This window comes from Equus przewalskii, chromosome 4, assembly GCF_037783145.1.
Source record: "Equus przewalskii isolate Varuska chromosome 4, EquPr2, whole genome shotgun sequence".
NCBI classification, from domain to species: domain Eukaryota; kingdom Metazoa; phylum Chordata; class Mammalia; order Perissodactyla; family Equidae; genus Equus; species Equus przewalskii.
In genome coordinates, this window is record NC_091834.1 from 3,397,090 (window position 1) to 3,411,931 (window position 14,842).

The 14,842-nt window shown below is 41.8% G+C and overlaps 1 protein-coding gene across 8 annotated transcripts in view; it reads left to right on the top strand.

Annotated features, from left to right (window-relative positions):
• Positions 1 to 2,021: 2,021 nt before the first annotated feature.
• The window catches only part of GSAP (gamma-secretase activating protein), a 79,438-nt gene continuing 66,617 nt past the window's right edge, over positions 2,022 to 14,842 (top strand). For 6 of the 8 annotated variants that reach the window (XR_011539378.1, XR_011539377.1, XM_070617036.1 and 3 more), the window contains exons 1-3: positions 2,022 to 2,245; positions 13,012 to 13,088; positions 14,082 to 14,138. Coding sequence is in view for 5 of the 8 variants with exons in the window: in XM_070617036.1 (XP_070473137.1) it covers positions 2,155 to 2,245; positions 13,012 to 13,088; positions 14,082 to 14,138 (225 nt within the window). In the remaining 3 variants the exon portion in view is untranslated. The remainder of the gene's footprint in view (positions 2,246 to 13,011; positions 13,089 to 14,081; positions 14,139 to 14,842) is intronic. The other 2 variants (XM_070617037.1, XM_070617041.1) reach the window with 2 other exon arrangements.

The following is a 14,842-nucleotide window of genomic DNA, read 5'->3' on the forward strand; positions in this document are numbered from 1 at the left end:
TAAAATCGTATATATGTAAAGTGTACAACTTGCTGATTTGATACACACACACACTGTGAAATTATTACCGCAATCAAGTTAACCCATTCTATCAATGAAGCAGCTTTTTAAATAAAGAGGATAGAGTCTCTTGTTCTGTTTTCTGGAGTTGAAGGAAAATCCATCATCACTGAAACTCATTCATATACTACCCGCATGGTTTGGGCCACATCTTTCTCTGATCCTGGTTATTATTTCTCACCTTCTGTTCCTTTTTACTTATGTTTATTTTGAAGAGAATTTTTATGTGATCAGTGCTTGCTGAGGACTATAAAAATCAGTCGTGCTTGGCAGAAATAGAGGTTAACTGTGGGGAAAAAAAAGCCCTGGAAACTTACTGAATTTTTAAAATAGGCAAGTGAAGATGTTTCTGCATGACAAAGGGCAGCCAGCTTGGTCCGATAGGAAACAGTCGTGGTGGCAGCTCTCCGCGCCCCCCGCGGCCTCCGTTTCATGCACTAGCAATACCAGCAGCCTCATTAAGCATTTCTGTTGAAGCTTCAGACACTTGACAGGCAGGAACATTTTCCAGCGGTGGTGGTGAGGTGTGGAGTTCCCCTTGAAAGGCTTCACTGCCTCAACTGGAGAAAGATGTCTGTAGGGCAGCCACGAGTTTCCTTTACCTTTCTGCAGAGTGGTGTTCAAACCTTAGCAAGCTAAGAATCCCCGAGGCTCTGGTTGAAATGCACTTTTCTGGGCCCAGGCCGAGGAGAGCGCGGGAGTCTGCTTCGAAAGAGAGTGTCCCTGATGACCCCAGGCAGGTAGTTTTCAGAGCCTAACTTAGGGAAACACACGAGAAAGCCTTCTTTCATCCATTACTGTATCGACTTATTCTTCGGTAAGGGCTGAGCCCCTTCCAGGCGCTCTGTTAGCCCCTAGGAAGAGGCAGGGGCGTGTGCCAAGACTCCAGACTCAATATTCACGTCTCAAGGCAGTCTGCGACTGTCAAATGAGGCGTGCCAGCAATACAGCTCCAGGAGTTCAGGGCTGGGAAGGTCGCCGTAGGCTGCAGCTCTGAGAAGGTCTGTGGATCCAGGTCGGAAGGGCCTGGTGACTTTTTTCGGAGGAAGGAGAGTGGAATCAGAGGAAGTCAGGTCAACCTGGAGCTGAAGTTCTAGGTAGAAAGGCTGGAAGGATGCGGTAAAGTGCAGACGCTTTATCCGGGGGGTCTCCAGCTCTCACTCAGGGTCTTCTGCATAGGGTAGTGAGGACAGCTTGGTTTTAGGGAGAGCAGTAATCTGGCGTTGGTGTTCCGGATGGACGGGAACCGGCAGTGCCAAAGGCACAACAACCACTGAGCTTACTGATGGTGCCCTCGCGGGAATGAAAAGAAAGCTGAGCGGCGAGATTAAGAAAACGCTGCATTTATTTGCAGGGATGGGGTTGAGCAGGGGCCTGAGATGGCAGGTGCCCCTGGAAGAGCGAGCGCGCTTTTTAAAGCCCAATCACAGAAGGAATCCTAAACAATTCAGCTTTGTTGAAGCCAGGGTAGGGAACCGGAAACAGGCAGAGGACCTGTTTGTGGGAAGCTGATCAACCCTTTCCAGCGTCTCCAGTATCTCAAACTAGAGTCTTCTTCACACGCTCCCTCTGCTTACTACCTCAACATTCCCAATAAAACACCACCGTGAAGGTAGGCGGTATAGCCCCGAGACGCCACCCACTTCTGCCCCTGCGATGAACCTGAGCCATGTCGGGGGATCCAGCCAGTAATACCCCTCTCTAGCCAAGCGGATCCAAATTTTGCTGCACAGTGGATCACCTGGGGATTAAAAAAAGATGCCCAGCGCCCACACCTAATGCGCAGCAGAGTTTGGAAACCAGCGGTCTGGCCACATCTCCTCCACGGCCCTTAAAACAGACAAATCGCCCCCGCAAGGGCGCAGGTTGAGGGTTCGGGGCCTGGGTCCCCTGCCCGCCAGCCCTGCGCGCCCAGCCCGCGGCTCGCGCCGGGAGGAGGAGGCGGCGCTCCGGCCCCGCCGCCCGGACGCGCGGAACCGAAAGCGGAGGCGCGGAGGCGGGGAGGCGGAGGGGCGGGCGCAGGGCCGCCGGGGCGGCGCGCGGAGGCCGGGAGGGGCCCCGCAGCCCTGCAGCCCCGCCGGCCGTGCCCGGGCCATGGCGCTGCGTCTGGCGGCCGACTTCGACCTCCGGAAGGACGTGCTCCCGGGGCTGCGGGCGGCGGCGGGGGCCCGGGGCGGCGGCGCAGGTGCGGGCGCGGGCGGCGGGGCGCGGGCGCGGCGGGGGCGCAGACCGGACGCGGGCAGCCTGCGGCCCCCGCCCCCCCGGGAAGGTCGGCGCCGGGGGGCGAGCTTCCTTCTTTGGAGCCCGGGCTTTGGGCGAGGGCTGGGCTGGGCTGCACGGCTGCTTCTGGCGGGTCCTGCGGCTTCTGGCTCGCTTGTGGCCCGCAGCGGTCCATCCTTAGCCGAAAGGCCCGGACGCCGGCGGTACCCTCAGCATCACCTCCTCCGGGGAGGGCGCGCCAAGACTCCGCTGCGCTAATCCGCGGCTGCGGGGAGTGGGAGCGGGTCGTTCTCGACGCTTCCTTCGCATCTCACCCGCCTGGGCAGGTTCATCGCCCATGGTAGGGGCTCTGCCAAGACTAGGGGCTCCTGGAAGGTCTCGCGTTTCGAGAAAGAAAAGATGAGTCATGGCCATCAAGAAAACCACCGTGTAAATACTTAACAGTTGCACGGTTTGTCCCCACATTTGTGAGACGTAACTCTGTGAACAGTGAGCGTGATTTGGAGGACCTGCAGCTTCAGATGTGAATGCGAGAGGGCAGGGGTCTGCTTTCAGGCTGTGAGCAGTGACCTGAGAGCCTGCTGTTGTCCTGAGAAGCACCGAGCCCGTGCCCACCACCCCCGATCGTACCGCCTGTGCGGGCCTGGACGGAGCGATGCTCAGGTTTCCTGCCCGACGCCCTCAGGGCGCAGGGGAATACATTCCCAGCATTGCGGCTGTGGTTTTCATCGGTCACCAAGATCCTTTGTCTTCATTTTGATGAGGGGGTGTAAAGTGACTTTGGAACCTCCCCAGTATTGATCAATCAAAACTTTAAAGAAGGGGAACTCTGTGATTTCCTAGTTTCTTTTTTCTTCTTCTTCTTTTTAAGAAGAGAAGTTTGCTGTAAATAATGGTGCCACTTCAGGGCTTCAGTTCAGCTTCGAAGCAGCGGTTTCTCTGGATCCCACCTTGTGCACAGGAGCTGTCCACTCAGTGTGCTTCCTATCTTTTCCTCCCGTTTTAGGGTATTTTTTGGAAGGGCTGTCACGTTACCCATATCTGCAACGCCTTTCCCCTTATCTTGGTGAAAGTTTTCTATCCCTACCTTGCATTTTGGCACTGTCTCATGGCTTTTGAAGAATTATTTGTGGGGTTGTCTTGGCATGTGGATTGTTAGTTCCAAATAAGGAGTCATGTTTATAGCTTAAGGCTTGAGTTTTGACTAGTGAGTTTGACTAATGACTAGTGTCATTATTAGTAAAGGTTTGCTTTTGGGGGAAATTTTAAAGTTTTCTGAATGTCCAAACAGTTTTTGAAAGTTTAACTTTTCAAAATACAATAAGCAGCTCCAAGTCTGCTTTCCACCACAGAGTGACCCTTTCTCTGAGCCTCCACCTTATGTAGCTAAATGGCAGGGGTCTGCAAATGAGAAGTTAGACGGAGTGTGAAATGCCACAGTCCTGTGTTTCAGTAATGTGTGTTGTGATTGAAAAGCTGTGTGCGAGCCAATTAGATTTTGGCTTCCTTGTGTCTCTTACTCATCTGCGAAGAAATATAAACTTGTACATTGACATTCCACTAAACAGCAGATACACTTGGGTCCTCAGAAAGTGAACTTACTGGAAATACCAGCGTTTTCTGATGTTGGTAGTATTTTGCTCTTGCAGAACACCTGGCAAGATATTAGCCCTGTTATCCTAAAAGACGATATTCCTGATAATCACCAGTGGGTTGTTGCTCAAAAAACAGGAGTTAATTCCTCTTCTGCACTAATTTGTAGCAGTGGCAGGGGAATCTGGGATTCTGTTTTATTTCTAGCAGAGCTGTTACTCCATAAATTTGTGCAAATTATTTTCCTGAGCCTCGGCTTTTCAAATGTAAATTATGAATAATTATTCCATTGCAGTGTCTCCTCTCTGCTCACTTGCTATCTAAATTTGAAGCCTTAATATTTTTACATCAACCATTATAACTGAAGATTTTTTAGCGGTGCTAAGTAATACTCATGAAGTATGACATATTCTTGGCAAAATAGCTGGGAAGCGGGGCTAAGTCACACGTGGAAATTCAGTGCCTATGGGATAGGATTTATCCACTAGGGGTTAGAGAGTGAGGGGACCATATTTGATCACTGCGTCTGCTTCTGGTTCTGGGTTGAACTTTGGGAAAATGGTCTCTTCTGAAATAAATGGAGAAAATACTTGTGCTTTTAAAAATTAAAACAATTATACAAAAGAATGTTTCAACACATGTAAGTTATAAATAATAATCATAAAACGAAACCACATATCCACGTTAAAAATAGAACAGTATCGAGAGTTTACAAGACTTTTTATTGAAGTATAATTGACACATAATATCCTATTAGTTTCAGGTTTACATCATAGTGATTAGATATTTATATACATGTATATTACGAAATGATCACCATAAGTCTAGTTACCATCTGTCACCATAAAAAGTTATTACAATATTGACTATATTCCCTAGGCTGTACCTTACATCCCCATGACTCATTAATTTTATAACTGGAAGTTGCTACTTCTTAATCCCCTTCGCATATTTCACCCACACCCAACGCTTCCCCCCTCTGGTAACCACCAGTTTGTTTCCTGGATCTGTGAGTCTGTTTCTGTTTTATTTTGTTTTTCATTTTGTTTTGTTTTTTAGATTCTACATAAGTGAAATCATATGGTATTTGTCTTTCTATGTCTGGCTATTTCACTTAGCATAATACCCTCTAGGTCCATCCATGTTGTTGCAAATGGTAACATTTTGTTCTTTTTTGTGGCTGAGTAATATTCCGATATATCTATCACATATTCTTTATCCATTTATCTATTGATGGACTTAGGTTGTTATTGTGAATAATGCTGCACTGAACATAGAGGTGCATACATCTCTTCAAATTAGTGTTTTTTTTGTTTTCTTTGAATAAATACTCAGAAGTGGAATTGCTGTATCATATGGTAGCTCTATTTTTAATTTTTTGAGGAACAGCCATACTGTTTTCCATAGTGACTGCACCAGTTTACATTCTCACCAACAGTGTATGAGGGTTCCTTTTCTCCACATCCTCACCAACTCTTGCTATTTTTTGTCTTTTTGATGATAGCCATTCTGACAGGTGTGAGATGATATCTCATTGTGGTTTTCACTTGCATTTCCCTGATGATTAGTGATGTTGAGCATCTTTTCATGTGCCTGTTGGCCATCTGTATGTATTCTTTGGAAAATGTCTGTTCAAGTCCTCTGCCCATTTTTTCATTGGGTTGTTTGTTTTTTTGATATTAATTTGTGTAAGTTCCTAAATATTTTGGATATTAACCCCTTATTGGATATGTGATTTGCAAATATCTTCTCCCATTGGGTAGGTTGCCTTTTTGTTTTGTCGATGGTTTCCTTCGCTGTGCAAAAGCTTTTTAGTAGGATGTACTCCTATTTGTTTATTTTTGCTTTTGTTGCCCTTGCTTGAGGAGACTGGTCCAAAAAAATATTGCTAAGACTGATATCAAAGAGCTGACTGCCTATGTTTTCTTCTAGGTGTTTTATGGTTTCAGGTCTTACATTCAAGTCTTTAATCCATTTTGAATTTATTTCTGGACATGGTGTATGAAAGTAGTCCAATTTCATTCTTTTGCATGTAGCTGTCCAGTTTTCCCAACACCATTTATTGAAGAGACTGTCTTTTCCCCATTGTATATTCTTGCCTCCTTTGTCATCGATTAATCCATATATGTGTGGATTTATTTCTGTACTCTCTATTCTATTCCATTGATATATGTGTCTGTTTTCATGCCAGTACCATACTGTTTGATTACTGTAGCTTCGTAGTATAGTTTGAAGTTAAGGAGCATGATACCTCCAGCTTTGTTTTTCCTTCTCAAGATTGCTTTGACTGTTGGGGGTCTTCAGTGGTTCCATACAAATTTTAGGATTATTTGGTCTATTTTCTGTGAAAGATGCCATTGGTATTTTGATGGGGATTGCACAGCGTCTGCAGACTGCTCTTTGTAGTATGGACATTTTAACAGTATTAATTCTTCCAATCCATGAGCATGGTATATATTTCCATTTATTTGTGTTTTCTAAGACTTTTGAAGGCTCTTGTGTCCCCTTATCTGATCCTATTCCTGTCTATCCCACATCTCCCAGAGGTAACAACCATTTAAGCTCTTATATTTTAACATTTCTTTGATCTTATTTTTAGTTTTAACCTGTTTGTATTTCTCCCTAAGCAAAATATCATTTTATTTTGCTTGTTTGTGAATTTTAAGTAAATGAAAGCATACTATGTGTGTTTTTTGCCTTTTCCCCCTCATTATTGTGAGATTTACCCATGTTGACTGCTATAGGTCATTAATTTTCACTGCCATATAGTATTCCATTGTGTGAATATACAACAATGTGGTGGTCATGGAGATGCACCACTTACATCCTCCTTTCAAAGGAGGGCTTGTCCCAGGTGCTGTGAGTGTGGTCAGCAGATAGCCTTTAGCTGTCAGCCCCTTCAGGGATTGCCTTGAGCAACTTCATGGCCTTTTGGGTGTGGCCCACATTCTAATTAGGATTTGTTGTGGAATGTAAAGGCCTGCCATTTTGATTCAACATGAGACAGCTCTGACAATCCATTGCAGTTCTAGAGCTTCCCTGGTGGAGAACCCTGAGGCCACCTGAGCTACTGGGCCTGCACTGCAGCTTGAGCTTGACTTCTCCCCCTACCTGGTCCTCCTTCTTTCTCCTTCTTCCTACAGGTGTTGACCTCACTTTGCTAAGCACTCCGTAATAAACATCCTGGATACTAAACAGTCTCAGTTCAGGACGTAGAGTAGCCGGCTTTACTGATCTTTTTTCTGGTGGGTGACATCTGGGAGGTTTCTGGCGTTTGCTACTACAGTCAAGGCTTTTGCTCACCTTGTGCATGTCTCCTGGTGCACACGCACGAGTGTCTCTAGGATGAGTGTCAACAGTGGAGTTGCTGAGTCATAGGCTAGACCCTTCTTCCTTTTTCCTGGCTACTGCCAAATTGTTTTCCAAAGTAGTTGCACTTATTAATGCTCCCATTTGTGGTGCGGAAATGTTTTTGACACTTTACGTATATCCTCACAGGCTCTTGATAGTTCCGGAATTTTAATTTTTTGTAAGACTGGTGGGTCTAAATGTTGTTTGCTTGTGGCCTGAGGTTGAGCATTTCTATATATTAATTGGCCATTTGAGTGTCCCCTTCTATGAGATATCTGTTCATTCTTTTGTCCACTTTTCTGTTGTTTTCTTCATATTGATTTTTAAGGGTTCTTTTTGTATTCTGGATTCCAACCCTTTATTCATCACGTGTATTGCAATATTTTTGGTCACTTGTTTTTTTCCAGTTTGTGGTGGTGCCTTTGATAAGCAAGAGTTCTTAATTTTCATGTCTAATTGGTGAGTCTTTTCTTTATGATTTGTACTTTTTTGGATCTTTTAGGGAAATTCTTCCCGATTCGGAAGTCGTGAAGATTTTTTTATATTAAGTTTGAAAAGCTTTATAGCTGTACTCTTCATGTTTTGTTTTTTAATCCATCTGGAATTAAATCCATCTGGATAAAATTCATCTGGATAAATTAATCCCTAGCCCTGAGCCCTAGCCCTAACCCTGACCCCTAACCCTAACCCTAAGCCCTAACCCCTGGCCCTGGCCCTGACCCTGACCTTTCCCTAACCCTAAGCCTAACCCCTGACCCTAGACACTGATCCTGACCCTGACCCTTGAGCCTGACCCTGACCCTGCACACTCTCTGCTAGATTTATTCCTGGGTTGTTATTATTTTTTGTTACTCTCATAAATGGCACATTTAGAAACTTTACATGTTCTAACTATTACTGGTATGTAGCAATACAACAGATTTTATATATTAATTTTTGCATCCAATGCTCAATCCCTTGTTGGAATGTATCACATCTTCAAGAAACTAAGAAAAAGTCTATGGCATGTAAATTTTCTAAGGTTTAAATGTCATGCATATTGAAGACCATAAGGAATGTGGGTTTTCTTGCCTATGTCTTCATGCCTGCTTTGATTAGTCTCGGATTTATGAGACATCAGATTGATTCATCTTTCAAATCTTGTGGTCATTCGTCTTTGCCAGGGAAGTGATATATTTTCCTGGGTGACTGATTCAAGAGTAATGATTTTTGTTGTTGCCTCCTGTGCATCCAGACAGATCTGGGCTCAGGGGAGTGGTTTAGTCACGTTGTCTTCATTCACTGTTGTCCTGTTCTCTCGCCACTGTCCTTCCTTTTCACTTTTCTTTCCTAGACTCCTTTTCTAAATCTCGTCTCTTTCTTAACTAATCACCCCTTCCTGGCTTTTTCTCATTTTATTCAGAATATGAAATGGAAGTCACATAATGATGCTTACTTCATAAATTTAGGAAGTATAATATCTGGTCATGTTAGCCTGAAGACTTATGTGAATTATTTACAGAATAGAAATGTCATAGGTATAATCGTATTTTAGCACCTCTCGATCTGTGTACTAGGAACTAGTCCAAATTTTTGTATAAGGCTGTGAGACTTCCTGTAAAGGAAGTCACTTATGTTTAGAAAAGAGCGGATTGAAATGGACAAGAATATCTGGCAAATGAGCTTCAATTTGACATGAGCTGTGACTTGCCAACATCTTTAATGTCTAGGAACCCTCCTTTGCTTTAGTAAATTTACTTATGCAAGTATCTCCTCTGTCAAAATGCTTCATTTTTCCTCCATGAGCTCTGAGCACACTGAACTGTAAAATTAAACCACATTTCCTCATTTGAAATTGCTAAACTTCCTCCTCTGGAATTTCCTGTGATGAACCACCAGGAGAAAAGTCAGAGTGAATAAGCAAAGAGGTTATTGAATACTTTTTTTTTTAAAGGGTGTGTCTAAAATATGGGCAACTAATCTGGGCAGGGATGGTTGCTGGGTTAATGTGTGCGGTGAGACATTGGTCTCTGAATTTCCAACATTGCCAAATCTGTCTAATTCAAATGTCCTTGAGAGGAGAACTATGTACTTAGGATTATTTAAGACTGCAACTATTGTTACCTAACAGACCCATGAAAGCATTATTTTTGTTTATTTCAACTCTGTCTACCATGGTTACGTTGTAAGTTGGTCCTGGGTATGCCATCTAGTGAATATTGTTTAATATATTATATAAATGTGTCGTTCAATTGTTCTCAACCCTGGCTGCACGTTAGAATCCCAAAGGGAACTTCAAAACATGTACACACCAGAGTCTGGGCCCCTCACCAGCCCAATAAAATCAGAATATTCTGGGCAGGGCTCGGGCATCCATGTTCTTTTAAAAGCTCTCCTGGTGGTTCTAATGCACAGCCAGAGTGGAGAAGTACTGGTTTGATGGAATAAGTATATATCGTTTGTTGTAATCTTCACGTGTTGGAGATTTTTTTCTCTTAATTTTTTAGCGATTTGAAAGTAGAGCTGATTTAGCAAGGAAATTGAATTTTCATAGCAAGATTTCTTGCAAAGGACTTTCTTATCTAAGCTGAAACCTTTTAAGTGTACTTTTGAGAAGGTCTCTCCCAGCATCCTTATAATCTTGAAAGAAAAAAGTACTTCTCCAGATATTGACACGTTGCATTCCAGGAATTTTGAGTTATGTGCAGGATGAAAAGAAACTCATTGAAATTCTCTTTAGATGTCTACGAAAATCTACCTTAAAAGGATTTTTCAGTAATTATCCATTTTCCCATTGTTAGCGTGGTACAGGAAACTTAGTTCCCTCTGTTTACCTTTTTCTAGGTTTGAGATTAGTCTGTGCCACTTTTTTGATATAGGATATTGACCAAGTATCTTAACCTCATGGAAAGTCAATTGTTTTAGCGGTACAATGGGCCTATAATACTTTACACAGTGTGGATGAGATAGAAATGAGACCTCTGTAAATCGTGAAGTACTATTTAGCAGTAAACAAATTGAATCATATTATTCTCCTGAGACCAAGTGATCATCCTTCTTTTTTTTAATCAGTGGGAAGTGCATTTGACAGCTCAGTATGCATTAAGAAGTGTATATACCCATATATAGAAAACACTTCGCCTCCCTTTTGCCCACCCCCAGAAGGTCCAGGCAGCTTCTTTCTGTGAAGAGTGGGGAAGAGAGATCTCAGGATGATTCCTAAGTTCTCACTGAAACCTGTTCTTTGCCTGTCTAAATATTGCCCACCTCCAGCTCCAGTTCAGGGGTCCAGGTCACCAATTGTCTTTATTTTTTATCCTGTTTTTTTCCTTTTAATCAGGAATACAAACTGAAATTTGCTCTGACTTATAGGATATTTTGCGAATGTTTTGTCTGAATATTGTAACTTGTCATAATAAACATGATCATATTTTAACATCTAAAAACGCTATTCATTTATGGGGGAAATGAGTCGAGTTTAAGCAATTTAATTTTGAGGAAATTGGAGAAATACACCTTTCTCCTCAATTAATTATGATAGTTCTCAAGGCTGTATCTGCCGGTGTTTAAATCCTTTAACTGTAGAATTGGGAGGAATATCCTAAAATTTTAGAAGACAAATGACAATCAGTTAACTTACAAGTTAAATGTTTGTGTAAAGCATCTTTATATCCTTTGTCAAAATATGGCTTTCCTACGGAAAAGTACACAAATCATAAGTGCACAGCTCAGTTAATTTTCACAGTGTGCAACACATCCATGGAACTAGCCCGCAAATCAGGACAGACAGCATTAATAGAACCCTGAAGATCCCCTTTTCGCTCCTTTCCAGCAATCACTCATCTAGCACCATAGATTCATTTTCCCTGTTTTTGAAACTTGTGTATCAGTTAAATCATGCAGTTTGTCCCTTTTTTTTGAGAAGGAGGAGGACCTGGGCTTCTTTTGCTCAATTATTTATGTTGTATGTTATAAAAAGTTAATTTATTCTTGTTGTCGTACAGTGTTCCATTGTTTGGATGTACACACAATTTATTCATTCTTCATTTGCTGGATATTTTGGGTTTCCAGTTTTGGCCATTATGAACCATAGTGCTATAGACATTATATGTGTCATTTGACAAAATATATGTATATTTCTGTTGGGATGTATGTACAGGTGAAATGCTGAGCCGTGTGTGTTCAGCTCCACGAGCTACTGCCAGTTTTCCAGTTTATACTCCCATTAGCAGTGTATGAGAGTCTTAATTGCTTCACATTTCTTGGCACCACATAATGTTAAAACATAATAAGTTAAGGATTCATGTTGTCAACTTTAGAGTAACTAATAAAAGAATAGCAAAAGGATATATAACTGGCAAGTTAATAGGTAGGAGACTGAAATAATAAACACTTTGGTTAATCCAGAAGAAGGCAAGAAAAGAGTAAAACAGTTGAGTCACATAGAAAATAGTAATATGATTGCTGTAAACCCAATATATCAGTGATTTCATTAAATGTAAATGGGCAACATACTCTAATTAAAGGAAACTGCTTGTAAGACACATATCTTAAAGACACAGGAAGATTAATAATAAAAGGAGAGAAAAAATTATATCATGTAAGCATTAACCAAAAGAAAGCTGATGTGGCTATACTGATGTCAGATAAAGTGGACTTTAAAGTAAAAAGGATTTTTAAAGATAAAAGACATTTTGTAATGAATAAAAGGGTTGACTAGTCCAGCTCCTGGTTAAAAACCTATGTGTGATTTTTCAAGCCCAAACATCAGCAATTGCGAAGCTTTGCCTGGCAGGCCTCATGTGCAGGAAAGGTGCCCTCCCCAAACCAGGCTTGGTGCACAGCCACGCACTGAAGTCCCTGAAGGGAGGCACAGTCAGGACTCAGACCCCGGTGGCTGACCATATTCTTATACACGGCTGCATTCCCAGCCCGGGTGCTTCCGTGTGGAGGCCTCTTTATCAGGAGCCATCAGCAGAGGTCTTCCTTAAGCACCTCTGCCTGGCACCTTAGCAGGAAAAAGAGGGGAACTTTGAAGATCCTTTTTCTCCACTTTGACTCAGTACTCAGTACTTTTCCCACTCGTCGCTCGTCTCCCTCTCCGTCTCCTGAGCCCCTGGGTCCACGATACTGGAGGAGCCTTTTGTTGGGGCTCCCTCAGCAGTGGGCGATCCCCGCCTCTCCGCTGGTCTACCTGCCCCTCCACCAGCATGCCATTCCAGGGGGAAACGTGGGCTGGGAAGCTGGTGCTGTCTCGGGTTTAGCTTCTTGCTTATACCATCACAGTAAGTGTTAAAAGGCTTGACTGACTTGCTTTTTTAGCGGGTTGCTTTAATCTACCACTCTGAGACCTGGCAGCGCTGCTGAGTTCCTGACAGCTGAATGCACCAGGAAGCTATAACAATTCTAAGGTTTTATGCCCCTAATAACATAGCTTCAAGATTCATAAAGCAAAAACTCATGGATACTTACATTTGTTTAAGTATAACATACACACAGAAAAGCATACGGGTCAAGAGTGAGTTGTTGCAAAGTGGGGATATCAGCATACTCAACATTTGCAACATTCCCAGCAGCTCAGAAGGCTCCCTTGAGACACTTCCCCATCACTACTCCTTTGCTCTTCCCTAAAGGTCACTACTGTCCTGACCTCTAATGCAATAGACTCGCTTTGCCTGTTTTAAACTCTATATAATGGAATTATCCATATTTATTCTTTTATATTTGGCTTTTCACTAATATTATATTCGTTAGATGTGTTTTTAAACTTCTGCTAAGTATTAACTTGCTATTATCTTATCATTTCAGGTATTTTAGAAAATAATTATGAGAGCTTACGTGTACTAAATGTTGAAAGAAATGGAAATATTATTTATACCTATAAGGTACATTGGTATTCTTTCTTTTTTTTTACTGTGGTAAAATATACATAACATAAAATTTACTATTTTAACCATTTATATTCTCTTTTTATAGAATTTTATGCTATATCTTATTGAGGGATAATGAATAAACCTTGGCATTTAATCTTTAACAGATGACTTTTTTATGTTGTGAGATTAAACGGGTGATTCAAATTCAGTCTCGTGAAATGTTTTCTCTTTTTAAAATAAAATAAAAATCTACACAGTGTCTGACACAGTGGTCACATTTTTTGAATAAATGAGCAGGTCCATTTTCTAGAGGGAAAATGCCAAGTAAAAGATGTTTAAACCTAATTAGTGTGTGCAAATTTTATCTTTGAGAAAATATTACATATGATTGCATCATCTGTTCAGACTTAGAAACGCTCATCAAACTTTTGAGGCATTATTATTGAACAATGTGTTTCCAATGTCAAGTGTTCTAGGGAAAAACAGTTTAATTTACTGATAACTTTACTATAGTAGGGAACATGAAAGAATAATTTCAGTGGCCAGTTTGCTTTGCACAGTTGTATCACTGTACTTTTTTTTTTTTTTTGCTTAAAAAATGTTATTTTAAGTTATTCCTATAAGTATGCTGCATGTAAGGAATTGTGTGATTCAAAAAGTTCTACCTAGAAGACTATCAGGGACTTGTTCTCACCACTCCCAATGTCCATCATACGGTTTATATTCTCTTAAAAAAATAAATGGAAGTACAAAAAGATTTGCTTTTTCACCATCCTCAGTGCTACTAGACAGGGTCCCTGAAACTCACGGAGCTGTACATCCTTAGTCCACTGCTCTCTTCGAGCCTGTGTGCAGGTTCAGTCTCTTTCTGACCTGCACGGCAAACTACCTTTACGGTGCTTATTGCTAATATTAGCTGAATTATTGCAGGTTTATTTTGAAACTAGTAATATCTTAACTTCCTAAATAATGACCTTTAATAAACATCTAGTTAATTTTTTCTAGGATGATAAGGGAAACGTCTTCTTTGGATTATTTGATTGTCACACCAGACAAAATGAGGTAAAAATCACCATAAATCATAGATTACTCCTTGATTACTGCTTTTAGAATTTTCCTTCTTTCTGCCTCCTGCTTTTTATAGATACAAATTCTCATTTTTCTAAAAGTTTAGTTTTTATTTCTTTGCCTTCCTTTCTCTTCTCCCTCTTACCATCTCCTGGCACCATTTTCTTAAAAAAAAAAAAAAAAATAGTGCAAGGACTCCTAGACCAAAACTTCAGCTGAAGTCTCTTAGTCCTTTGAGATTCAAGCAAAATTGGCTCAGATCAATTAACCAACATCCCATAGGAATGCGGGAAGTCCAGTGTCCTCCCCGAGATTCCTGTGCTCCCAGGGGCTTAGGATCACGTCGTGTCCCCGGGCTCTGGTTCTGCTTCTGCTGAACCTGCAGCTGCCTGGCTTCTCATTGCTTCTCAAAGATCCAGGTATGGACCCAAGCCACTCACATAAGGCATTGGCTGATGTGACAGGTTTGCCTAATTCTTGGGGCAAATGGGAGCGAGTCATTTTGTGCCTACGTAAAAACAATTTCCAAATATTAAGGGATTAAGAAGTCTATAAATGTACACTGGCACAGAAGGCCCTCTAAAACACATTGTTACATGAGAAAAGCGTGTTGCCAGAATAGTACATTCCGTTCATATTTTTTAAAAACTTGCCAGAAAACTATGCAATATATATGCATAAATATATATGAAAAGATC